Source organism: Chionomys nivalis, chromosome 12, assembly GCF_950005125.1.
Source record: "Chionomys nivalis chromosome 12, mChiNiv1.1, whole genome shotgun sequence".
NCBI classification, from domain to species: Eukaryota; Metazoa; Chordata; class Mammalia; order Rodentia; family Cricetidae; genus Chionomys; species Chionomys nivalis.
The window spans coordinates 50,831,302-50,856,309 of record NC_080097.1 but is presented as its reverse complement, the minus strand read 5'-3'; the positions used below and the strand labels follow the sequence as shown (position 1 = coordinate 50,856,309).

Below are 25,008 nucleotides of genomic sequence, written 5' to 3'. Positions count from 1 at the left end.
GCCTGCAGCCTCACCTTCCACCATCACCTAGTGCACGCTTCCCATCGCAGAGCAGAAAGTAAACACAGTCGGACCCAAGAAGGTCAGTGAAGCCAAACGGTGCTGCCGACCTTATAGGTATTATGGATGATGTGGGCACATTCCTGGATAGAAAAGTTACAAAGTCAGCTCAGAAAAGAACTTAGCAGACACAATAAAGAGGTTAAATTCATAGTCTTTTTCCCAGGAAAAGCCCGGCTTCCAGTTGCTTAACTGGAGAGTTCTGTAAGACATTGAAAAATAAGATCGCTCCTGCAAAGACTTTTCAAAAAGTGGGGAAAAAAGGCATTATTCACAACTCAGTCTGGGGGTTAGTGTTGCCCTGAAAAGCAGTCAAAGGCTTTGCAGAAGTTAGCTCAAGTTTATGCACATAAATACAGAAATCTTAAACAAACAAGAAAGGATTATGTACGAACAAGTGGGTTTTATTCTGAAACAAAAGACTTGAGTCAGACTGTGAAATACACCATGCTGAGAGAATAAAAACCAAACACAGAATCAGCCACAGGAAGAAAGGTTGAGAAACTCAGAACACCCTTTCATGGTCAACGTCCTTAGCAGTTTAAGAACAGGGAACTGTTTCCTTCTGATAAAAACCCCACAGACAACATTGTGGCAGCATATTTCATGTGAAATTTTTGTCTGTGTGTTGTGGAATGAAAGTATTTTGAGTAAATTAGGGTAAATGTATATCATTAATTTATTTTACCTATGCTTAGGGTGGCTTCTAGGAAAATTTAAATTGCATATGGACTTGAATTTATGTAATATCCGTCATTTCCTTTGGATAATGCAACCAGGGCTGCCAGGTTGCAGCAGGTGGGGTCCTTCACCTTGTCCTGTGGGGACTAGATGATAAAGAGGTGACAGACCAGAGGGATTGATGGACAGGGATAGGGAAACAGACAAGGGAACAAAGCTTCTGTGGGGGCGGGGGTTTCATTTGTATGATAGTCCCAGCCTGAAACAGCACATGAAATAGTCCAGCTGATGGTGAAGGTGGCTCAGGACTGGGTGGCTGTTTTTATCCAGCTGTGCCTGCCTGGAATCTGCCTATGAAAAGGCAGTTAGGGAAGATCAACCTGAAGGCTGGTACTGTCCCATCAGGATGTTTTAGGATGTTAAAGAGAGCCAAGGAGGCTGGATCCTGGCAGCGGTTGTCATTGTGAATTTGTTGTTGTCAGGATTTTTGATAGGCAAAAAAAATGTTGCCTATTTTTTCATATTTAGAGGAAATATATTTATCTTGAAACCTCTGCATTATACAAAAATGCTTCAGTTTATATCCACATCTGTCTAAGTTCTCCTAGGGAGCACAGCAGTTAGCTTCTCTACAGATCGCTTGTGTCTTGTTTTCTGATTGCTGTGAAGAAGCTCTTGTGGTGATGTAATCCCACCTGTTATCTTGGCCCTGTTGTCTGGACTTTTGGGATTACATCCCAGAAAAGTCTTTGATCAGACCAAAGCACAGGTATTTTCTTCTAGCAGTTTTTGAACATTTTAATCGCGTTTCAGTTAGTTTCTTGTTGATCCAGTCCAGCAGCGAGTGGTTTTGTGAGGAAATAAGATTTTCCACACCAATGGGACATCTTCATTCTGCCTGCCTTTGTATGCTTCAGAGAATGTTGGCATTTCAGCACGGCACACTGGTTATTTACCTGTTTGTGCTGTGTGACCGCAGTCATCCTTACAGAATAGCGTTTTAGGCTGTTGACAACCTTCTCACTAACTGCTCTTTGTAGAAAAGACAAAAGCACTGCTTCTTTTGGAGAGTTTCTCTCTAGAAATGTCTTTTTGACTTGGCATTTTATATTCTTCATTATTTGGGGTTCTCAAGGAATGGGGAAGCTGGAAAACAAACAGTACGGTTTACTCGTGATAGGAGGAAGTGGTCAAAATAATTCATCAAGTCCATGTTGAAAGATCTGCCATTGTGGTGAGGTATGAGGAAGTGCTGTGGGGGAGGCTGTCAGGTGTCCTGTGTCTTGAGACACAGGGAGACGAGTAGTTCTTCTAGTGGTGGGGACACACGGTGGGGGGAAGATTCTAATGGGATCGAACTTTCTTATTTATACTTTGGTCTAGATGTGTCATTCCAGAAAGAGTCTTGATGGGTTCTGACAGTTGAACCTGCACTGTTCTATTTATGTAACATTCTTAAAGATTCATGGAGCTGGGGGACAGAGTAGGAGCTGTCAGGGTCGGGTGTCCAGAAAGAGCTGTCTCCGTGTGCTTTGCGTGTTCTGCAGCTTGTGTTTGGTGAGGAAGCGTTTAGGGCATCATGCCTTCTTGTCATTATAAAGTGACCTTTTAAAGTCCCTTGGTAAAGTCTATTAGCATCTGCTTCTCTTTCCTTCCATTCTGCTTGTGTCTTTGTTTATGTGGTTCTTGTGGGAAGCATGCATTTCCCTCTTGCTTTTTAATTCTGTCTGAGTTGCTGCTTGTCGTTGGGATGTTCAGACCCTTGACATGTGGATATGGACATTGATGTAGCTGGGGTTGAGCCTGCTGTCCTGATGTTTCCTGTTTATCATCTGTTCTTTGTGTCTAGTTTGCCCTCTTTTTGGTTAAGTGAACATTTCTCACAATTCAGTTTCATATCCTTTATTGTCTTATGAGTGACAGGTTTCGGTTTTTGTTTTGTAATTTTAGTGACTGCTGTAGAGTTCTTTGTACGTGTATGTAATTGGTCCCCTCTACCTCCAGGTGCTGCTTGTCACTTCACATGCGGCACAAGAAACTTAGGATGGCATTCTTACATTTCTTCTTTCCTGGACTTAAGCTGTTCTCGTACATTTTCTGTGTACACATGATTTGAACACTACTCTGAATTATTTTAACTTACGCAGCCAATAATCCTTAAAGAGATTAAAATAATATGAACAGTTCCCCTTCTTACCTCCGCGTGTGTTCTCCTGTTCAGATTCTTGCATCTGACTCGTGATCCTACTGCAGAAAGCTCTCCCTTAGCGTTCCTCGTGATGCGCGTGTGTCACCAATGGTTTCTTTCAGCTCTGTGTGCCTGAAGTTTTGTTTCCCTCCTCCTCCTTTCCCAAAGGCCGGTAGCTCCTCTGTGGTCGTGGTGTTTTACTTTATGGATGGTTCTGGATTGTCTTCTGGCTTGCATTGTTTTTACATCTTAGCTGTCTTCGTTAACCTGCTTCTCTGTACATCCTGTGACTGCTCCCACCCTTGGTTTTGAACTCTTGGTCATGTTATTTGTTTTCTTCTTGTATGCTTTGGGATCACAGAGCTTCTGGGATTTTTGAGTTTATAATGTTCCTCAGACCGGAACATTTCACATGTGCTTTTCAGATATGTTTGTCTTCTCATTTCTCTTCTTTTGGAAGCTTCCATTACACACATAGTAGGAGGTTTGACGCTGTCCCATAGGTCAGATTTCTTTTAAAAATTTTCTGTGCTTTCAGAGTGTTTTCTGTTACTGAATGAATCTTCAAGTTCACGTATCTTTTACCATTGGTTCTGTCTGTCTTTTTTTCCTTCTCTAGCATTTCAGTTTAGATCATTAAAGTCTTTTGTCCTGTTAATGTCTTCTCCCTGAGGTTTGCTTCTGTGCCATTTCCTTTTGTTTTACTGTTCCGTGTATACTACCAGTCTCTCTCACAACAACTGACCTTTTGTTCACCTCTCATCAGTTCACCTTCGGGTGATGGGTATTTCTATATTCTTAAGTATTTTTGGACTCAAAAATATATTACTTGGCAAGAAGAGTCTGATCCTTTGCCGTTGCTTTTTAATTAGTGCGACGAGATCTTAGCAGTGTCAGGGGTAAGTGTACCTGTTGAGTGTTCTGCCTCATGCCCTGAGGTCATAAACACTGGGAGAGATGCGTGTGAGTTTTGTTCTCTGCTTCTCATGGAGAGTCTCTCATGTGCACGTGGAAGGACAGAACCTTTTCCTGGGAGAGGCCCTGCTGCACACACCTGAATCTGATTCTTACCAGGGTTTTTTTTAACTGTGGCCTCTGTTATTCTGGTCCTTGGAGCTCTCCACTCTATCACATCTGCCCTAATTCGGCCAGGTTTTGCCCAGCTCCTCTGCACCAGGTCCTGGAAACCCTCTCAAGGAAGTAAACCAGGGCAACGAGCCCGCTGTTCTACATGACTGGTGGTCAGTGTCTTTAGAGATGCAGCCTCATGCTTTGCATGGTGACTGTTGTTGAATCTCGATACTCTATCTTAATTGAAAGTAGAAATCTTAAAATGAGCTTTTCTTGTTTATGGATTACTATTGCTGTTATGGTTACTATTGGACGAAGCAAAAGTGTTCTATTTATGGAGCTCTAATTTCTCAGTCTGTTTGCAGTATCTGTGTGCATATGGAATTGAGGCAGAATGGACAGAACAAAGAGAGTAAGCTCAGTTCCTCACCAAGATCTCTCAGGGTGCTGTTGTGTAGATGGGTTGTATCCCTGGACCAGCTTCCTGGGGTGCTCTTTATAGCTGGGCTGTGCCCTTGGCTTCCTTCCTGGGGTGTTCTTATATAAACTGGTTCTACCCCTTGACTGTCTTCCTGGGGTGTTCTTATATAAACTGGTTGTGTCTCTTGACTGTCTTCCTGGGGTGTTCTTATATAAACTGGTTGTGTCTCTTGACTGTCTTCCTGGGGTGTTCTTATATAAACTGGTTGTGTCTCTTGACTGTCTTCCTAGGGTGTTCTTATATAAACTGGTTGTGCCCCTTGACTGTCTAGAGCTCCTGGTTTTTTGGAGTCTGTGTGAATTTTGACTGCTGCTTGGTCTGTTGAAGGTGTCATCTTGGTCTGCATGCTTTAATCTGTGTAAATAAAACTTGACAGTCAGATATTGTAGACGAAACACTGCAGAAACTTGCTTTCTACAGATTAAAGTAAATCTGTTATGATTAAGTCTTGAAGTACTGACACTAAAATAGACACAGATTAGTGGATCAAAGTTGAATGTCTACAGGCAGACCACAAATGCATTTAAATGTTTAGTGTAAAGATTTTCATGGCAGGCTCATTCCATGAGCTTTGATACAAATGGCCAACCCATTAAAAAAAATTAAAGTTGGATTTTTTTCCCCTCCATCTTATATTCAGGATATTTATATATTCTGAATTGACTGAATATAAACTATTCACAAAAATATAGGAATATGCATACTTTTAAGGAAGAAGACTTGAAGGCTTTCTAAAGTATGACACAAAGGATGCAAACATGAAGAAAAATTAAGATTACACAGATTTATATCTTTAATGTGGCAAAAAGATAATTAGAAACAAATAGAGCTAAAATACAGTTACTGTCTTTATTGTATATAGGCTACTCATAACATAATTTAATTTTTAAAAAAGATGAAACCCCCACCAAGAAAATGAACAAGGGATATGATTAACTAATGGTGTCAGAAATGAAAGATAGGGGTCTAATAAATGTTTATGTCCTTCATAATAATAGCTATGATTTATTTTTTATTTCTGTTCAGTTACGTTAAGTGCCTTTGACTACTTAGTTTAAGTTTAAAAAAATACATGTACTGTCATCGTTATCTTCTGAAAGGAGATTGAGACGGGAGAAAAGCCTGGGCCAAGGTGAGGACGTTGACATCTGCCTCTAGAGCCAGACTAAACCTCCCTCAGTTCCACCGCGGCCTCTAGAGCCAGACTAAACCTCCCTCCAGTTCCACCGCGGCCTCTAGAGCCAGACTAAATCTCCAGTTCCACCGCGGCGTGCCTGGAAAACAGGTGTTTACTGGATCACATAGCTCATACATGATAAATAACATTTTAAAGAAAGAATGCCTAAGTAGGAAGAGTAAAACGGAGGAGACTGAGGGCACAGTAGAGAGACTGTCTCTAAATTTCTCTAATTCACTATTTCTTTTCAGAATATTTAAAAGATGCCTCAGAGAAGATGAAGAGTGGCCTCCTGTTTGTAAAATTGGTCAGCCCACGCTCAGGTGGGTCTCGCTTCCTCAGGTCCTCTCATTCTTGAATGTCTCCAGCTCCATGCTCAGTGTGTGGCGTGCTTGCTTGCCTGTGTGTCATTTTGAATTAACTTAAAAGTTCACAGCATCCTGCAGTGGAAAATCAAGCTGATTAATGTTCCAGGATAAATCACACTAAACTTTGCAAAGAGGATCGTTTTTATAGTTTTCATCCACAGAATGTCAAATCATTAGAAATGTTGGCGACATAGAGAAATGGTGTGTTTGAGTTTTCTCTGGAAACAGATTGATTTTCTTTGGCTTTCTTATGCCAACTTTTCTTAGCATGCTTACCAACACTGGCCTGCATTTATATTCATTTTGTGTTGTACAGTAAAATAAACAGCCAGAATGAAAACACGTGAGGCTGTCTTCAACGTGTCATGATTTGGTTGGTTTCAGTTTTAGCTGTTCTTTCAGTCTGACCAAAAAGGCTAACTCCCCCCGTTAGGCGATGGTTTTTCTTTTATTAAAATCATTGTTTATTGGAGAGCTTTATGTTTTATTGAGAGATAAGTTTATTTTAATTTTATATTTAGCATATTTTGTGTTTTCTAATTTTGGAGTAAAAGTATTAAAATACATTCAGCTGAGGTGACACTGGATTTCCCTTGTATTGAATTGTTAGGCTCTGAGTAAACACATGATGCTGTTCGCCAGGGCTCTCCTGGGGACTGTAGCACTGCATAGGGAATAAGGGAAAGCACATGGGTAGTGTTTTGTTGAAAAGATGTGTAACTCAGACAATGAGGGAGCAAAACAGAACAAAAACAAACACCCCAACCCCGTTCTTCTAGTGTCTTTTCTCCAAGTGAAATTAAATATGTCTGTTGACCCACACCAGAACAGTCAGAGTTGTTGACCCACACCGGAACAGTCAGAGTTGTTGGCCTACACCAGAACAGTCAGAGTTGTTGACCCACACCGGAACAGTCAGAGTTGTTGGCCTACACCAGAACAGTCAGAGTTGTTGACCTACACCGGAACAGTCAGAGTTGCTGACCCACACCAGAAAACAGTCAAAGTTGTTGATGCACACCAGAAGAGTCAGAGTTGTTGACCCACACCAGAACAGTCAGAGAACTAAGCTAAGCACTTCCCGTGTCCTGGCTCATGCTCTGGAAATGTAAGGGTGTTTCCTTTTGTTCAGTCCTCATAAAAACTCTCTAAGGTGGAATCAGTATCGCCATGGACACAGATGAGCAAGCAGATTATGTAGCTTCCCCAGTGTTGCACTCAGCATGTGATTCCAGAGATTTCAGAGATGGCTCTGTGGTTAGAAAAAGATTGGATGAGTCGAGGGGTAAAACATCAGATATGCATCCCTTCTATCCCCATTTCTCCTACCGCTTAGACCCATGTTGCTGAGGACTGACCCTGGACCTGAGTTAGTCAAACCTCAGATACACACAGTCTTCACCCTTCCTGTCCCTTTGCTGAGGATTGACCCCTGGACCTAGTGCATGCTGGGCAAGTGCTTTACCACTGACTGAGCTGAGCCTCTAATCCCCTCTTCTCCCCCTTTAAAAGAATAAAACAGAAAGTTCCATCCATTTGACTAAGGCTTTAAGAGAGTTCTTTTCTTTCTCAGAGTGGCCAGTGCCATCTGAGGGCTTGGTCCTTGTCTTTGCTCCTGCGTAGAGGGAGCTACATGCTGGCGTAGTGACAGACCCAGGCGCTAGCTCACATCTGTCGGAACCATTAGGATCTGGTAGCTAGGAGGCTGTATGACAGTCAAGGTAAATGACTTGTGCCTTTCACTTTTGCAGTTTAAGTTCAGCGAGAATTATGGAGATGGAAACTGAATGTCTGTGCCTAATACCCATGAACTTTCCTTGGAGTCTGCGAGTGTAGAACGTGACTCCATATGTTTAGGCTCCTCTTAGGAGCATTCCTTGGAACTCTGGACAGACTTCTGATATACACATGTGTGTGAGAATAGTGACAGTCCCGAGCACATCTGTGTTACAGGGGAAGGAGCCGTGTACTTACTGGATATGTGTCTGCATCAGCTGTTTGAAGTCAAAGTTTTCAAGGAAAAGCACCGTTCTTGGTTTATAAATCAGTCAGTCCAATCGGGTAAGTGACAGGTATATATATGTAATTTTTTCCCCTACCGTTAACACATGTCATGTGTGTATGGGTTCATCCTGCTGGTTTGGTATGTGTAAGTAAGGAGCTTTTCTGTGCATCAGAAAGGGTTTGGAGCAAGTGATGCTGTCTTGTCACATGTTAAATTGACAGTTCTGGTTTCTCTCCTGAAACACCAGCACGCCCTGTGGCAGGAGTTAGAGGGCCTGTGCCATGGAGTGTGGGTGAGTCTATTGGAAATATTTCCTTTAGAGAAAATTTTAACGTATTATTTCCTTGAGCAAACTGATACAGTTTCTAAAACAAACTAGAAAGTAACGCCTTTTAAAGAAGTGGTTTCTCGTGTAACCTACTGTGCCCTTTTTAGCCAGCTTTCCTGTCAATGTCATATGATCAGTGCACACTCTAGGCGGTCAGCCCATCAGAAGAGAAGATGTGCTGTGTTCTCAGTTTGGAGCTTTTAGTCCGTGGTACCTTGGCCTGGTTGGTTTTGAGATGGCACATCATGGTGGTACCATGTGGCCAAACCATTCATTTCCTGGCCAAGAACCAAAGACAGGGAGAGCAAGAGGAAAAGACCCCATGGTCCCCCCCCCAGGAGATCTGATACCCTGTTGGACCACCATGGGCATCTGTATCCGGTACACTTACACACATGCCTGCATGGGCATCTGTATCCGGTACACATACACACATGCCTGCATGGGCATCTGTATCCGGTACACTTACACACATGCCTGCATGGGCATCTGTATCCGGTACACTTACACACATGCCTGCATGGGCATCTGTATCCGGTACACATACACACATGCCTGCATGGGCATCTGTATCCGGTACACATACACACATGCCTGCAGACACACATGCAAACAAAGATTTTTTTTTTTAATTTAGTGTAGTTTGTGTAACTCAAGAGGTGGAAAGTACACTGTCCCCTTCGATTGTAGCTGTGCCTAATCCTTAGGGCGTCCACAAGAGCTGCAGCTCCTGGGGTGGCACACTCTCAGCTGGTATTGGCCCATAGCTGCAGAACACCGGGTGGAGACTGGAAATGTAGGGAAGAATGATTGAGTCTGGACAGTGGCTCACCGAGCACTCTTTCTCATAGACTTTTAAAGAACAGTTTTGTTTTGTTCTAAAGGCAGTCAGACACGCGGAATCTAACTCCAGGAAATGGGAGTGTTTAAACCAGGGTCTTTCTTGATTCCTGAGTTTGCCTGATAGAAAGCACAGCTATTGCACGTGCCATCACATGGGCAGGAGTGGGTGTGGGCTTTCAGTACAGCTCGCCCTGAGAGACGAAAGAACCATGGCTCTTGTAAAGCGTGTCCCTCTCTTGGTTCTTTTTCATCTGCAGGGGGGCTTCTCCACTTTGCGACACCCATGGATCCTCTGTTTCTGCTCCTTCACTACCTCATAAAGGCTGGCAAAGAGGTGAGCTTCCCACTTGCGGTGATTGCAGGGCGGGGCAGAAGACACTGCTTCTCCTTTTCACAGTGCGTCAGCCATTACAATATGGGCCCCATGTGTACCAGTGTGGGGCAGAGCACTATGACCTCCCCCAGGAAGCAGCACCTCAGTGGTAATCAGGTTTGCTACTAGGTAGCTGTGACCTTAATGGCCTATCTTGCCACTCTTGTGTACCTCGGTGGTAGCCATGCCTAGCAATGGAAACTTACCACTAAGTGCTTAGATGGGAATGTTAAGAATTTGGCCAGGAGATTTACCTTCTTATGAGAGTGTCTGAGAAACAGTTAAACTTAAGTGTGCCTATGCCTAGTAAACACCAATGGGGAAGCTGTGTGGTTGGGGCTTGAGTATCCAGAGCAAAAGCACTAATGTCTCTCAGCACTCTTCCTCGATGATGCCTATGCCTCGAGCTACAACAGTAGAAACTGGATAAGCAGACTTCCCTCACACAGAGCGGTAATGACTCTGCATTCAGGATCAAGATTTAAGGAAAACTCATTGCTTTTACTACTTAAGCAATGATATTATTGTCTTTGCGTTTGTTTCATTGGGTTTTTGTTGTTTGTTTGAAATAGATTTCTTTTGTGTGTTTGTGTGAGTGGCTGCACATATTGACAGTGTGTGTGCCCGGTACTCATGGAGGCAGAAGAGAGCATCACAGCTCTGGGAGGTGAAGCTACAGGCAACTGTGAGCTGCCACATAGGTACTAGGAACTGAACCTAGGTTCTCTGAAAAGTCACCAAGTGTTCTTGACCTTTGAGCCATCTCTCTAGCCCACTGAGCAAGGATATCTTAAGTGAAACTGGCATTTTAAAAACTAAGAATACAGTGTATTTTGGTGTCGGTGCCTTAACTCCAGCTAAGGGGCCCAGATTTGTTCAACATTGTTTCAGTTACCGACGTCATGTCAACCTGATACAAATGCAGACAGCCTTTTAGAATCATTATGAATATAGGTTTGAGCTTGGGGACCTCTTAAAGGGGAATCAGGAACCCTTAAGGGTCCATCATCAGTTTCAAAATCTTTGAGATCACTTTAGTGAGTTATTTGAAATGCTTAAGGCAGTCTCTGTTTCTCAGACTCTCATTTGCACATAGAGTAAATGATTATGGCTCATTTTTTTGGTCTTCAAACCAAATTTTCAAAACTTTATTTTGTAGGTTGATCAATTTTAGGATGTTGTAAATTGTAAAAATCACCCAAAACTTTATTCCTATTTTTCTTGGTACTTGCTTCTCTCCTTTTACAGTATATTAGTGGAGTTCTGCCCCTCAGTTGACTCACTTTGCTCGTTTCTGAAAGCTGCCATGATAGCCAATATATTGGGGTACACGGCAGCGAGGCTATTGGGACTCACATAGAGATGGTTCTGGTTATTGCCAGGAAGCTACAGGAGGATTTGGGGATGGATTTGAGAACTTCAGTTGGTTCCCAAGTGTGTTTTCTAAGGTAGATTAACAGGGAGAAAGGCACTCACAGCTTCAGTACACAGCACTGCTTCCCCGTCTCCTGTTAAGACAAGACCCAGGTTTAGTGCTCCACAGCCTGGCCTTCTGCTGTATGGTGGACTCAGGATGACAGACAGAGCGAAGCAGAGGGATGCTCACCAGAACCACTGTCCTTTCTCTTAAATCCTGGAAGTGTAAGCACATGGGTGTCTAGTGTTTCTTCCCTAGTTTAGATGGGGCCATATCTATTTAGTTATTAAAATATTGACCCTATTTTTAAATTTGACCCGTTCTTTTAAAATTACAGCCTTTAACACTAAGTCTTACTAACCTTATTTAGAACAGATTTTTATTTTACTTTTTTATGTACATGTGGCAAAGAAAATAAGAATGCAATAGCAATGATAAAACTTCCATCATGGCTGTGGTTTCATGCTTGTCAGTACTATTTAAAGCAACTAAGTATAAAAATGCTGGTTGATCCTGGAAGGCAAACATTTAAAGTAGAAGCCCAAAGACTGTAACCCTGGGGAGCCTAGGTCAGATGGAAGAACATTGCACTCTGGCACTTCTTGCCTCTTTTAGCCTAATAGAAAAATAGAACAAGTTATCATGTGTATTGTGAAAGAAACAAGAGGATTCACCTTGAAAACCAGAGAAAATCCATCAGTCACACGTCTGTCTTTACAAGTTTGGTCACAGAAACAGAGAAGCAGGGCACCCATTCCTAAGCCTGGCTCCCCAATCAGGAGAATGTCTTCATCAGCTATGCATGCTTTCCTTTGCCATTAGAGAGTGAGGAGAAACAACCTCTGCAAACGTCTGCATGGCTCACTCCTGACAGCTGTGGCGGCTTGACTGTCTGGGCATGCCTTAGCCTGCCTGCCTCTCTGTACTTACGTCATAGTTGCCTTTTCCTTTATTCCCATCTAATTTGGAAGCCTCCACTGATGGCTCCTGGAGGAATGGATTCACTTTGGGAATTTTTCTTTTTGAAGTAGGGGCCTTTTTGTTTGGTTTGGTTTTCTTCAGCCTTGGAGTGAATGAGGGAAGCAGATAATATATTCTGGGTCTGGTCTGTCTGGGCTTGTTCTAGGCCTATGTGACAGTTGGAACCGATCTCAGCTGACTTTTTTATATGGAATAGCTGGACCATCTTCAAACAGTCTCCAGCATCTCTGTGTCACACAGCAGCTGTACCCTTGAGGGAACTAGCTTGATGTTTGGAAGGCCATCCTCACAAGAGAAGCTTAGGGTTGACCCTTGAACCTTTCCTAGTTTAGAGACCCTCAGTGGAAGGGTGAGCACAGATGCTAACGCAAAGCTTTTCTGTGGAGTGGTCCTGTTTTCCCTCGTCCTGTGCTGTAAAAGCTCACTGACTGGACTGTTGGCTGCCTGACTGACTCAGTTGTTCCTCTCAGGGAAAGTATCAGCCCTTGGATCAGGTCGTAGTGGATGGCGTGTTTCCAGATTGCGTCTTGTTGCTGAGATTTCCTGAGCTTGAGAAGTCACTTCGTCATGTGACAGAAGAGAAAGGTATGGTGCACAAACCTTCGGCAGCAGGCTGTGGCCATGTGACTCTGAGGTTTCAGCAGGGAGATCTGAGGGACGGAGATTATTCTGCAGAAGCTGATCTTCCACACAGTCATGGAGGGAGCCTTCCTGTAATGAACAATGGTCTGTAAATTTGACATACTAGAAAGTTGAAAACAAAAATCCTTGACATTGGAGAGGGAAAAGATGCCTGAAGACCTCTCGTGCCTTATCTTCTGATAATGGTTCTTCCCTTCCTTCCTATAGCTATGTAATATTCCATGATTCTAACCCAGGAGGCAGGGGAAGGGGTTCTGCAAGCTTCTTGGTTGTGGAAAACCTTGAGAAAGTAGATTTGAAGTGACCTGTCTCACTCTGACAAAGACGTCTGCAGCACACTCCTTGCATAAACATTATAAGAGAGTGGACACACCTTCTCCTTTATGCCAGCTCCGACAAGGCTGTCTCTTCATCTTGACAGAAGTCTTAGAAGGTTCTGTAATATGAAGAAAGAAAGGGCAAGCAATTGAGAATCTCTGTAAAATTGTCTGTCTTCATAGACAGTAAGAACCCAGAGGCACCTACAAGAAAGCACGACTTGCAGTCAGCTCGGTGTTGAGCTGTAAAGCCGCTTCCAGAGAGCAGCTTTGTGTATGCAGTCATGTGCTGTGGAAGTTCAGTGTGGGAAGGGTGTCTGTCAAATTGCCCTATGGAAATAATGAACATTGTCAGAAAAAGTAACCCCAAGCAGTTTGTTGAGTTAAATGCAAAACTAAAAATGATTGAACTTTTAGAAGAAAAAGGGCAAAATCTGTATGATCTTGGGGACTCCAGTATTTCTCAGGCACAGAACCACCTATATAAAACCGTGTGTCTTATATTTCATCTAATTATGACCACTTGACAGTTGTATGTGACTCAGGAGTTCTATGCCTAGTTCTTTTTCTAGGCATATGTGTGTCAGTGCAAAAATTTGAGTGAGGATGCAGCCTCTCTTTTGTTTTATTTTAAATAGCAACCATCCTCAAATAGCCCAAAAGTGGAGCAAATGGCCGGCTGAGATGGGTCAGAAATGTAGTCTCTAACCAGGACCACACCGCAGACAGCAGCATGGAGATGGCTCTCAAGCTGTCGAACACACTCCGCACGACCCATTTCTGTGAAGACCTAGAACAGCAGCTCTCAAAACCCATGGAGGTTGCATGTCAGGTGTCCTGCACATCAGACGTTTACATCAGGATTCATAGCAGTAGCAGAATCACAGTTCGGAGGTAGCAGCGGAAGAATCTTATAGTTGGGGGTCATCACAACATGAGGGGCTGTATTACAGGGTCGCAGCGTCAGGAAGGTTGAGAAAGGAATCTCCTGGTGTTCCGTGGCCACCTGAGCACTGCAGGATGTCCTGTGAGAACTCTAGAGCTGTGGGTGTGGGGCCTTAGTTCCCGTACAGAGCAGCCAGAGTGGCAGGAGGACCGTGTTACAGCCACGGTCGAGAGCAGAGCTGCACATTCATGCCTATGTGCTGCTCCTCAGTTAGCCTTGTCTGCTCTTACACAGCCCACAGGGGGCAGGCCTTCCCACCCTAATCATTGCGGTTGATCTAGATGATCTCCTATTATTGAGATTCCCTTCTTAGCTGGTTGTGTTGGCTCGTGCCTTTAATCCCAGCGCTCAGGAGGCCAAGACAGGAAGATTTCTGTGAGTTGAAGGCTAGTCTGGTCTACACAGAGAAACCCTGTCTCAGGGAGGAGAAAAAAGACTGCTAAAATATCATCTGAGATTTCTTCTGGCCATCAAGGAAGAATTATATGTAAAGAGCTTGTTAATTCCTGCTGTTAGTGTTTACAGATGTCTTTGCCACCTTTTCTTCCGTATTTTTATGCGGCAGACACTGTATTGTAATTTGTGTGTTGCTTCCTGTTGTGCTCACACATCTCCTGAGTTATCCCCTCCTTTGTATTGGAGGAAGCAGGTTCAGAGAGTAATGCCACATCCCAGGGTGATTGCACGGCAGCGGATCTGTAAACCCAGACAGGCAGTTCAGTCTGATTCCACCCGAGATGGGTAGAAGAGCCTACCTCAAGGTGCTTAGGAAGTGGAGGCATTCTTCAGAAAATTCGGAGGTCAGGGCAAAAGAAGTTGAGCACTGAGGCTTTTTCGAATCCTCACTCTTAGGTAGTAAGTGAATTTCTAACGAGTGACTAAACTGTGTCCTTTCATAGAGTGGCTGAAGGCTCAGCGTCCGACTTGTGTGTCGGGCAAGGGAGGGCCTCCAGCGGAGTGCATTCCAGTCTAATAGCCTTACTGCAGTGAGCCGTGTGCCCAGGCTGTCCTGGTCCTAAAGAACAAGAGTTCTTAGACACGTGACAGAATGTCCTTATGCTTCCAGTACCATCCTCAGAGGTGACAGTGTAGGGCAACCCCTCCCATCCTGCTACGCCTGTCCTTGCATGTTATCAGCCACATACTGCACAGGGGAGGAGATTGATTGGGACTGTCAGGATCATTTAAGAGACTTCAACAGACTACCCTAGAGAAGCAGTTTCCATTTCCCGAGGCTCAGGGGGAGGGGAGGACTCATTCTGTGTGACCTCTGTGGAGTCTCTACTGGCCACAGGCTTACCAGTGCTCACAAAGATGACTCCTGTGTGTCGCGGCCCACCCTCGTCCAGCAAGGATGATGCAACCACACCGGAGCTCTTCTCACTGCAGTTTTATTCAGGACCTTGTTAACAATTGTAAAATTTCTCTCTCTCTCTCTCCCTCTCTCCTCTCCCAGCCCTTAAGTAGGCCTGGGCCGCCAACCTCAGATTGCCAGGTGGGCACTGCCCATAGGTCCACACATATGCAAGCAGCTGACAGTCATTGCATGATAATAGCATAAGTCAGGCCTAGTTGATATTAGAAGTTGATTATCACAGAGAGCACTCGCTTTCGGGATTGCGGTGGGCGGGAGCCAGCACCATCATGTGCGACTCCACGCAGCTCTCTACATTGCCATCAGGTGTGGCTTCACGCAGCTCGCTACAGTTCCCCCTTTTTGTTTTGTAAAGCTACAGGCAAGAGTAGAGGTCTGATCTGTTAAAAATGGAACATGTACTAGTGTCTGTCCAGGTGTCATCCACCCAGAGAACACTAGACCTGTCCGGTGTCCTTTTACAGAGGTGGGAGCTAGACACCAACCCACATGCAATCAGACTTGCTCTTCTTGAGGTTGATGTATGCTTACCTCAAGTGCAGTGTGCAAGCCTCGCATCCTGTGCTCGCTTCTATCTCTTTTAAGATAGCCAAACTTGGGGAGACTGTCCTGCTTCAATGGCCGTGAAGGCCTGAATGATCATAACTGCATTGCAATGCTGTGAAACCCTTATGTGACAGACGCACCACAGGCATACCAGGGAGGCAAGCACCATTAAGCCTGTTAGGGCTCCTACTCCCACCCACTCCTTCAGATGATCCATGGAGTGATCCAGGAGGATAGTCCTTCTGCCAGGCTGGTATCCATGCGTGTGGAATCTGCAGTCGCAATCGTCATCCGCAGCTTTTCCAGTTGTTTTCAAATTCACCAGACCAATTACCTAAAAGATATCTAGACAATTCTTTAGACAGATTAGCTGCATAGGTTAATGTTTCATACTGAATGCTGGTCACACACAGCCCTGGATAGATAGAAATGTCTGACAGACTAGGGTATGGACTTGCCTCTCTTAACATACCCCAGCTGCCATACCCCCGTGGAACATTCATTCTTGTCAGCTGAGTGCATGGAAGACACCTCCTCGTGCACCTCTTTGGCTTCCCTAGCAGCTCAGCTGATCCTGCTTCTGCTAAGTGACCATATGCTGCATTCTCATGAGTTGTCTGATCTTACACAGGATTTAAAGATAAATGCCCATGACAACAGGTGTTGAGATTGCCAGCAGTAGGGTTCCCAATCACCACTAGACCCAACCTCCCATTTGGGCTATGGTATTCTACCAACCCTTTGGCTAAAACAGTACACACAGATACCTGCTCTTACAATAGGGCAGTCTCGATTTAAATTAGCTTTGTCGCAGACTCTTCAGCAGCGTGCAGAGCCTAAAACTGCCATTACCTTTTCCTTGCCCCATGGCTACGCTGCGTTCTCGGGCAGCCCTGTGGGGTCTGTGCTCCAGCTTGTCTCAGCTCCAGCACTTGTTGTTGCGTTTGCTGATACTCTTGGCACTGCTGTGGCATCTGCCAGGCTAGGCACCGACTGCTGAGGCAATGTGCCTTCCACCACAGCCACGTAGCAAAGCTCTGCTCCAGCTCTGTTCCAGCTCTGCTCCAGCTGCCTTTCTGCCCCAGCTGCATTCGTTCTGGGTCCAGACTGGTGCACGGAGTGGAGCAGAACTCAGGAAAGCAGGCTTGCTGCTCTGAAGGGACCCCGCTTAAATTATCTTATAGGGAATTTGGACATTGTCAGTCTCTCTGGCTACTTCCTGCTGAGCGGGGACGTTGCATTCTTACTGCCATTTTCAGCCACGTTCGGAGGCAGGTCACGGCAGCGACTGGGGAGAGGCAGAGACTCTACCTCCACACCGAACTGGAAGGTGGAGGCGTGGTAGTGCTGCGCTTCTATGCCCTGAGGCACACGCTGGGAGTGGCCTAGCGTTCTGGCCTTGTTGGTCCTCAAGGCAGGTCCTGGGTGTTTGGAGCTTCGCAGACCCTCAACGCTGCTTGGCCTTGGAGCCGCAGCTGCTCACTCTCCACTGCAAACTCAGGAGGACTCAGGAGGTCTCGGTAATTCAAACCACATGAATCTAACTTCCTTCCTTAGCGTACCTTGTTCTGCAGCAAAATTCAGATCTCTACCAAGCTTGTCCCAGGATGACACATTAAGATTGCCAGAGACGGCAAACCAAGGAGCAATTGTGTCACATTCAGTCAAAAACTTTTCCAATGCGCTCCGTAACAGCTCGTTAAGAGCCAGAAAAATCAAGTGTGATGTTGAAGCGCCCATTCTAAAATCCCATTCTTTTATTTTTACTTTAAACCGTCCACTTTGGTCGTGGCTCTCACTTTGATCCGTCTTCTATAGTCGCAGCTCTCATTACCCCCACTCTCCCTTCTACCGGCGAGAGCGGAAAACCCGCTTTTTTCACGGATCTCCAATCTTTACCTGAGGATTATCTGGTGCACCCCCTGACTGCAGCAAGTTCTGGGCTCCACGGAGAGAGGTTTGGAGGATCCCTGTACGCGGCACCACTTGTCTTGTCCCCGTACGGGCCACCAACTGTCGCGGCCCCCCCTCGTCCAGCAAGAATGACGCGACCACACCAGAGCTCTTCTCACTGCAGTTTTATTCAGGACCTTGTTAACAATTGTAAAATTTCTCTCTCTCTCCTCTCCCAGCCCTTAAGTAGGCCTGGGCTGCCAACCTCAGATTGCCAGGTGGGCACTGCCCATAGGTCCACACATATGCAAGCAGCTGACAGTCATTGCATGATAATAGCATAAGTCAGGCCTAGTTGATATTAGAAGTTGATTATCACAGAGAGCACTCGCTTTCGGGATTGCGGTGGGCGGGAGCCAGCACCATCATGTGCGACTCCACGCAGCTCTCTACATTGCCATCAGGTGTGGCTTCACGCAGCTCGCTACACCTGTGGGTGTAGAGAGGCCTGGCAGGAGGGAGAAGATGACTGACAATGAAAGTGGTGCTTGGAACTCCTGGTTTAATGTACAAGAGATGGAACTCTCCGCTCCGTTAGGGACCACGCTGAGGTCACCATAAATCTAAATCCTCCTGAACTAGCTGTGATTATATTGGTAATGTCAAGAGACAGACATATCTGTGCCTTTAGGCTTCACTATCCCACCAGGAAGTAGACACCAAGATGATTTTCCCTGAATATATGCAGTGAATTTCCCAGCTGCCTGCCTTACTTTGATTCCAACTCCAAACCTTGAAATTTCCATGAAAAAGGACATGTTTTATTGAAAACATTGGTGTAAGTGAATTGTTCAGAAAAAAATAAGATTATTTAGCTTGTTAGTTGACTGTGTATTAAAAAAAGTTTTCTTCTGAATTGTTTGTATAAATCGAGAAATTCTTAAATATCTGTCTGCTCTCTTAGTAGTGGTTGACATCTGAGGCGCCCAAACTCTGCTTGGGATTTTATATTATTATTATTATTGTTGTTGTTGTTATTTTACTATCTCGGTATCTCGAGTATGTTCTCAGGTTTCTAGCTTCAGGTTTTGAAATGCTTGAAGTCACTGATTTATGTAGGTTGTGTTATAAGTCTGTGGCTGTTGTTTAATTCATTAGACTGAGGTTCTTACTTTTCTCTTTTAATTCAACGCAGAAGTAAACAGCAAGAAGTACTACAAGTATAGCGCAGAGAAGACCCTGAAGTGGCTGGTGAAAAAGGTGTGTGGCTAGACTAGACATAAGAGCAGACCCATGACCATCCTGAATAGCCAGGAAAATGCCTGTAGAGATCCCAGGTTAAACAGAACCTAGTTTTCTTTTGATTGCATGGCCCTGCTCCTGAATGCCAGGAGCTCTTGTGGTTGGATGTTGCTCAGATAGCTGGGGAGGGGCGGGTTAATTCTAAAGTCTTTCCTCTCCATTCTCAGAGCACCTCCCACGGTGTTGTGTGGGGCTCAGAAAGCCCATGTGTTAAGTCATTCAGTACTGTGACTCCACCTCTCGTTAAATCATTTTCCGACTGCTGGTGTCTTAGTCACTGTTCTGTTGCTGTGTAGACACATGAAGGCAACTCTTATAGAAGAATTTTTGAATCGGGGTCTTGCTTGCAGTTTCAGAAATTTATTCCATTATCATCACAGCAGGGAGCATGGCGCTGGAGCAGCAGCTGAGAGAGTCATACTGATCCATAGGCAGAGAAGCAAAGGGCCTGGAATGGGCTTTTGAAACTTCACTTCCTCCAACAAGGCCACGACTACTCCAACAAGGCCCTACCCCCTAATGCTTTCAGAGAGTTCTACTCCTTGGTGACTAAGCATTCAAAATATGAGCCTATGGCGGTCATTCTTATTCAGACCACCAGAGCTGGCAAAGATAGTTCTAGGTGCTTAAATATTTCCTGGATATTTGGTGGACCAAAAGCCATCTGGGAAGTCATGGCATTGCAAAGTTATCTTGAAAGTACATTCCTGTGTTTACCTCCTAGGTCAACCAAACTGTGGTGGCACTGAAAGCCAATAACATCAATGTTGGAGCCCGGGTACAGTCATCTGCATATTTCCCTGGTGATCGGATTTCCAGGGACAAGGAAGGTAAGCAGAGGGTTGCCACAGAACTAACTGCTGTCTGCTCTATGAGGGTGGAAGCTTCCTGCTCTCCTGTGTTCCTCTGAGCTCAGACACTGCCGGCTTCCAGCCTTAGGTGGTGCCGGTCACTAACTGTGGCTTGAATCATTTGTTTGGTGAACAGTATTGTATACTAATGGTGATAGTGACTGTGAACACTCTTGCTACCCTTTGTGAAGTGTTTGTAATATGACAGGTGTACCAGACATGTCATGAGAAGCAAGGCCATGCCAAATTCCTACCTAGCAAATAGTGAAGCCAGAGGACTGCTGATGGAGGCTCTCAGCTAGACTACATGGCCTTCATCCTGCCTTGGGCTCCAGGGGAAGGTCACTCTTTATATCCCAGTATCTCACATCTCCTCAGAGAGTTCTCGGTGTTCTAGCAGTGAAAATTAATTCTCTTTGCAAAAAAGTGTTTTGGTTTACATTTCTGTCTTCTTCCTTTCCTTCCTACCTTCTATCCATTCTGAGAACCGACCCTACAGTCTCAGGCATGCTAGACAGACTGCCACTTGACATCCTCAACCTGCTGGAGTGTGGTTGCCACTGAACACCGGAAATTTAAAAATTTAATGATTCTACATTCTGCTGATTCAATTTTTCCTGTTCTGTTACTATGTTTGTGAGCATACTCATTCCTGTTCAGTAATTGACTTCTTTATTGAAGCAGGCTTGCAAAAAAATGGCCATTAAAAAAGAGATTCAAACAATTCTTGCAGTTAGGTCTGGTTTGTGATTTTATTTGTATTTGGGTCTTAACTAAAAAAGCTGGCCTGAGTCTTTGGTTTGTAAAAGGGTATTTAGGGCCATCCATGTGCAGCCACGCCTGTGGCAGCATCCCTTTTTACATCTCATCCATTATACTTTTCCTTTCCTGATGGGTAGGTCTTAGTGTCCCTGTTTTACCAATGTAGAAACTGAAAGTAGAGTTTAAGTGAATTTCCAAACCCATGTAGAACAAGAATTTGAACTTGGGTCAGTTTGACTCAAACCACTGCAGTTATTACTAACTCTTTTTTCATTCTGTATTCTGTTTCTTTCAGAGGACTATGTTCGCTATGCCCATGGTCTGATCTCTGATTACATCCCTAAAGCATTAAGTGATGACTTATCTAAGTCCTTGAAGTAAGTGTCATTCATCTCCAGTCTGACCCCAAGCTCCTTCGTGCTCCTTCTGGCAGAGGGTGGCATGGAGTGTCAGGTTATGATGAGATGTGAGCCTTGGGCTGTGCCACACTGTATAACAGGAAGTGATTCTTAATGGACATTCAGCAGAATGATTTGATTTGGTAGAAACTGACTGTAGTAAAATAAGTTTAGAGTTAAAATTGTAGCTCTGTGCAGTTTTAGAGGATAATATGTGTTAAATTTTTATCCCTTATGGCAGTTAATTTGGTTCTTTGTGATCATTTTAAGAGAGAGATGGGAAGTAAAAAGAGACAGTAATAGTTTTAAAAATTACAAGTTCTATAGTGTGCCTCATGCACAATTAATTATAAGATCTCCACCACCAAGTGCCTTCCTGGTGCTGAGTGCTCAGATCACTGCGGACTGGAACCCTGGAGGGCTGCAAGAGTAGTTGGTCTTTAGGATGACCCTGTTTGTAGCCTTCCCTTAGGAAGATCTTTAATGTGTCTTAAAGACGTTTTCTTGTTCATTTTCAAGATATTAGTAGCTGGTTATATGCTTGATGACTTAATAGCTTTTTTTGATCCTGTTTAAATCCTTTTTCTTCTTTATTGTATAATAGGAGATAATATAGTTGCTGCTTCCAACAATCCCATAGGTCCTGCTATTCTAGTTTGCTTTCTGCTACTGAGATACAGCACTAACCAAGGACAACCTGGGGAAGGGAGGGATTATTTTGACCTACAAGTTACAGTCCATCTTCAAGGGAAACCCGGGCAGGAGCCTGGAACAGAAACCAGAGTAATAAGAGACACTATGTATTAACTTGCTTATGTAGCTTTCTTATACAGCGTGGGCCCACTTCCTGGGGATGGTGCTGCACACAGTGGGCAGGGTCCTCCTTCATCAGTCAAGACCGTACCTCACAGACATACCCACAGGCCCATCAGTCTCTTCAGGGCGATTCTTCAGTTGAGGTTCCCTCTTCTTGAGTAATTCTAGGTTATGTCAAGTTGACAGTAAAAACTCATCACATCTACTTCAGAAAACTGTAGTGGAAGCTGGTTTCCTGACCAGTTGCAGGTGTTGACAGCTTGCTTTTACTAACTGTCTCTCTGCTTGATGTTCTCTGGATTCCCAAGCTGCTTATCTTGATAGAGGCCTTTGTTTCCTTTCCATTAATTGTGCTGATTTTTTTCCGTTACACTGAATTTTGGGTGAAAAATAATGCAAAGTAAACTATTCTTTGATAGAGAGACAACAGGGTTCATGTGACTTTCCCGGCAGTTATAGTACTTTTTACTTTTAAATTAATGTCATTTATTTAAATAAATTGTCATTTATGAAGAAAAATATGCTCCTCTGTCAAAATGCAGTCATGGAGGTGAAAGGTAAGGCACTGACTTCAACAAAACAGGTTCTAACTGTGTCTTTAGCATAAACGTGGCTATGTTTATGTAAGGACATAGGAGGTAAGATGACATTCATTAGTGAGGCTGCCTTCCTCACTGAGGTGAGCAGGATGATATGCAGAGGTCAGGTCTCTGCAGATAAGGCTCACCACAGCTTCTCTGTTGTCTATGAGGCGTGAAACATACCATGACCATGATTCTCACTGTTAACTTCCTTAGGCTTCCAGAACCTCCAGCTTCAGTTCCAAACCCTCCATCAAAGGTAAGAAACTGTGACCAAGACACCTTTAGGGACTTAGAAAACTACTGTGCTTTTAACCGTCACTTCAGCCATTTCTATTTGATTTTAAAGGGGGGAAAAACTGTCTTGAATGCTTGCGTGACAAAGTATAACTTGAACTTTGTACTGTATGACTGTTTTAGTTTGTAGATTTTTCCTGAATGGTGTAAACCGTGTTGATTTTAGCAAAGGTGCTTCTATTAACATAGATTGGTGAGGGCTAGAGAGCTGACTCAACAGCTCTGAGTACTCACTCTGGGATATGCTGAGATTTAAGTGCAATGTGACTTCACAGACTCTATCTTAAAAGATGGGACTGCTTTTAAGACAACTGGTGACCTAGGCTTGACCTCAGTTCCAGGAATGTGCTGTGATAGAGAAATTTAAAACAGACAGGCAATTAAGGTGTGAGACCAGAAAAGACATCCTGCCCTCACAGATACCTTGTCAGTCATCTGTGGCTCTCTGTTAGGGTTTCGCACTCAAAAACTGACCAATGGTTTCAGAAATCCTCTTACTCTGTACCCTCTTTACCCAATCCCAAGACAACAAGACGTGTACCCCTTACTTGCTGCACTTCTCCCTTTAAAAGCTTGTCTTTTTCAGAACTCAGGCTGCATTCTCTTCTCACCCGCTGTGTTGGTTTGTGGTCCGAGCTTAAGCTTGCTAAACAAAGATCCTCTTGAATTTACATCGCAATACCAAAATCAGCTTTGTGGTTTCGTTAGAAATTTTGAGATATATGCATAACTTTTGGGTTCCATGATTCCACGGAAACCTCGTGTCTGGTAGGCCGGAGAGCCCTATGCTATCTGGACAGTATTTGGGAGCCTTGCCATGAGTGGGTCATGCCTGCAGAAGAGTGACATACCGTCTTTCTTTCTGTTTTTTTCTGTCTTTGGTCTCTTTGCAGCAAGTTCTTTCTCTGTGCCCTTGGTTTTCTGTAGTGTTTAAATTTGTCTGTATTTGCGTATTTGAGATGAATGCAATGGAAGAGACAACTTCTCTTCTGGATCTACTTCTGACCCACTACTTGAATGTAAATGCACGTGCTCATAGTCTTTCAGTTCTGATTAAGAAGCCTAAACTTTTTAATGGTCAGAGTGGCCAATTTCTTAACACTGGGTGGCTGCAGGAGGGAGTCTTTCAACCTAATCCTCATAGAAGCAATAGAAGGCATTGTCTTCAAACCCCAGGGAGGATACCCAGATCACGTCCCTTACATTGTGATCTGGTGTGATTTGGTACAAAATCCTCCTTCCTGGGTTAAATCTTTCTTACCTCGACAGGTTAAGTTTCTGGCCTCTGCAGAGTGTTCACCACCCGATGCATCTCAGCCCTGCCAGACCACACTCGCCAAGTTCCCATCCTCGCCCACACTGGGAGTCCGAGCTGTGTCCCAGCCTTGCTGGCTGACTGGTAGCATCGCTGTCTCAGAGGAGCAGTCTGGGAGCTGGAGGCCAGGAGAAAAGGAGCTGCCTGCTAACACTCCTTCTGCTCCTAAGCCAGAAATCCTCCAAAGGGGCAACACAGAGGAAGAAATCTTTCCCCCTCCACCCTATATTCTTTCCCCTGGTGGTGCAACAGCCCCACCTGCCCAACCACTCACCCAGCCTGCCCCTCTTCTGCTGGTCCCAGTGAGAGAGGGACCAGTTCATGGGACTCGCAGCCATAGGGGAGATTACCCTGATTCTAGCACAGAAATCCTTCGAGCAGCAGGGGCCCCAGATAAGGATAGGAATCAACCAAATCGTGACTGGCCCTTCACCATTAGTGACTTCTATCGTTGGAAAGCCCTATGTCCACCTCTCTTGGAAAATCCTAGTAAACTGATTGGTCTCCTTGAAAGTTTTCTTATAAATCATCAACCCACGTGGGATGACTGCCAGCAGCTATTAAAAATTTTTCTGACTGCAGAGGAGAGGGACCTGGTACTGATCGAGGCCCGGAAATTGGTTCCCAGCCCCACAGGAGAGCCCACAAAACTTGAGCCACTTATAGATGAGCCTTTCCCCTAATTTGTCCTGAGTGGGATTATAATACATATGAAGGTAAGAGGAACCTCTTGGTCTACCGTCAGGTTCTGGTGGCTGGTCTCAGAGCAGCCACCCACTCTAATAGGAGTAAAATCCATGCTGTAATACAGAGAGCAGATGAGAGACCAGCAGCATTCATGGAGCGCCTCGAGGAGACCATTAGGAGGTATAAGCTCTACGATCCCCAGTCCCAGGACATTGAAATTGTCCATGATGATGACAGCTTTTGTTTTGCAGTAAGCTCCAGACATTAGGGAAAAATTGCTAAACCTAGACTACCTTAGAGAAAAGAA

General features: G+C 44.5%; 1 protein-coding gene across 2 annotated transcripts in view; it reads left to right on the top strand.

Annotated features, from left to right (window-relative positions):
• The window catches only part of Rnaseh2b (ribonuclease H2 subunit B), a 51,881-nt gene that overhangs the window by 10,671 nt on the left and 16,202 nt on the right, over window positions 1–25,008 (top strand). For both annotated transcript variants that reach the window (XM_057786646.1, XM_057786647.1), the window contains exons 2-9: window positions 5,910–5,981; window positions 7,980–8,087; window positions 9,460–9,536; window positions 12,444–12,558; window positions 18,888–18,952; window positions 19,719–19,824; window positions 20,903–20,984; window positions 22,619–22,661. In XM_057786646.1, the coding sequence (XP_057642629.1) occupies window positions 5,910–5,981; window positions 7,980–8,087; window positions 9,460–9,536; window positions 12,444–12,558; window positions 18,888–18,952; window positions 19,719–19,824; window positions 20,903–20,984; window positions 22,619–22,661 (668 nt within the window). The remainder of the gene's footprint in view (window positions 1–5,909; window positions 5,982–7,979; window positions 8,088–9,459; window positions 9,537–12,443; window positions 12,559–18,887; window positions 18,953–19,718; window positions 19,825–20,902; window positions 20,985–22,618; window positions 22,662–25,008) is intronic.